This window comes from Poecilia reticulata, linkage group LG12 (assembly GCF_000633615.1).
Source record: "Poecilia reticulata strain Guanapo linkage group LG12, Guppy_female_1.0+MT, whole genome shotgun sequence".
NCBI classification, from domain to species: Eukaryota; Metazoa; Chordata; class Actinopteri; order Cyprinodontiformes; family Poeciliidae; genus Poecilia; species Poecilia reticulata.
In genome coordinates, this window is record NC_024342.1 from 22,571,343 (window position 1) to 22,572,630 (window position 1,288).

The 1,288-nt window shown below is 44.8% G+C and overlaps 1 protein-coding gene across 1 annotated transcript in view; it reads right to left on the reverse strand.

The window, feature by feature from the left end:
• Positions 1–4: 4 nt before the first annotated feature.
• gtf3c5 (general transcription factor IIIC, polypeptide 5) overlaps positions 5–1,288 on the reverse strand; it is a gene marked incomplete at its 3' end in the record, with an annotated part of 30,126 nt that continues 28,842 nt past the window's right edge. The window contains exons 7-10 of the mRNA XM_008424702.1: positions 908–988; positions 547–635; positions 388–470; positions 5–320 (exon numbers count right to left, since the gene is read on the reverse strand). Of these exons, the coding sequence (XP_008422924.1) occupies positions 5–320; positions 388–470; positions 547–635; positions 908–988 (569 nt within the window). The remainder of the gene's footprint in view (positions 321–387; positions 471–546; positions 636–907; positions 989–1,288) is intronic.

Consider the following 1,288-nt stretch of genomic DNA (forward strand, 5'->3'; position numbering starts at 1 on the left):
ATCTCAGATGTTGATTTAAAAATGCAACCATGTATAAATCACTGTACACAACAGAAAAATCTACATGAGGATCACATAAACTCAACTGTAGGTGGGATTTCTCACTATGATCAAAGCTGTAACGTTTGATCCAGTGGATTATGAAAGAARGAAACACACTGAAGGTGTTTTTCATACCTGGTTTCTTCTCCTTGACCACCTTCTTGATCATAGTGGAGATGATGTCTCTCAGCTTGTCCGTGGTGCCGACGACACACCAGCCGTCGCGCTCGTCACACTCCTGCTCCTCGCCGTCGTTCTGGCTTATCGCCTCTCTGATGCTGGGGAAGCAGAACCGTTAGCAAACGTCGGTGACAGCGGGACAGAGTTCTAGAGACGCCCRGTTACCCGTCCACGTCCAAATCACAAAGCTGGTAGAACATCTGTCTGTGTGGAGGCAGCAAACCGTCTCTGAAGATGTACGCAGACTCCTGCACAAGCAGAGGAGGTCGATTCAGAGCAAAATGCTGGAAATTTTTAATTTTCTTGGTGTTGTTGTTCACCGACCTTCAGCTGGAAGGAGACGGGAGGCGGGTCGCGACTGGTACTGGGACCTTCTGGGGCGGGAATATCCAACAGGCTGGCAGCCGGAGGAGCTTAGGAAAAGATTAGTGGCAGCTTTAGTTTCAAGAWGATATCACTGTGAAGATCATTCTGTTYCTTAGCATGAAATAGGGCTGCAGAGTAAATCAAATCAATATATGCTGCGATAGACGTGATCGATATCAATAGATAACACAACTGAGAGAATATTCACGCCAAATATTTCAATGTAACCCCKTAATAATGACATGTAATGCTTGTATCACAAGTTTTTCAGCTCTACAACCAAAACGCTGAAACAAATTTGCATGAATCCCATTGAAACCTGTTTTGTTCAGCGTGGTCGGCAGGCTGTAGCTCAGGGTGCTCCTCTTGGCTTTCACCGGTATGTTGGGCGGAGTGTAGCCTTAAAAACAAGAACAACATGGTGAAAACGTGACCCGCCACAAACAGTTGGCCAGCATTCAGCATCTGGCAGGCGAGACAAAAAAACATGGAGGTAGTCCAGGTAACGGGAACAAACCGAAGAAAACAAGCCAATACCAGCAGAAACTGGTTTTAGGATGAATCAATAAACCTGTAAATCTATGATGTCATTTTTAAGCACTCAACCCCATAGAAAACCTGCCAAAAGTAAAAAAAAAAGATCAAATATCCAGCCAGGATGTTTGACTAGATTTGAGCCTGTGAGATTTAGAGAAAACGA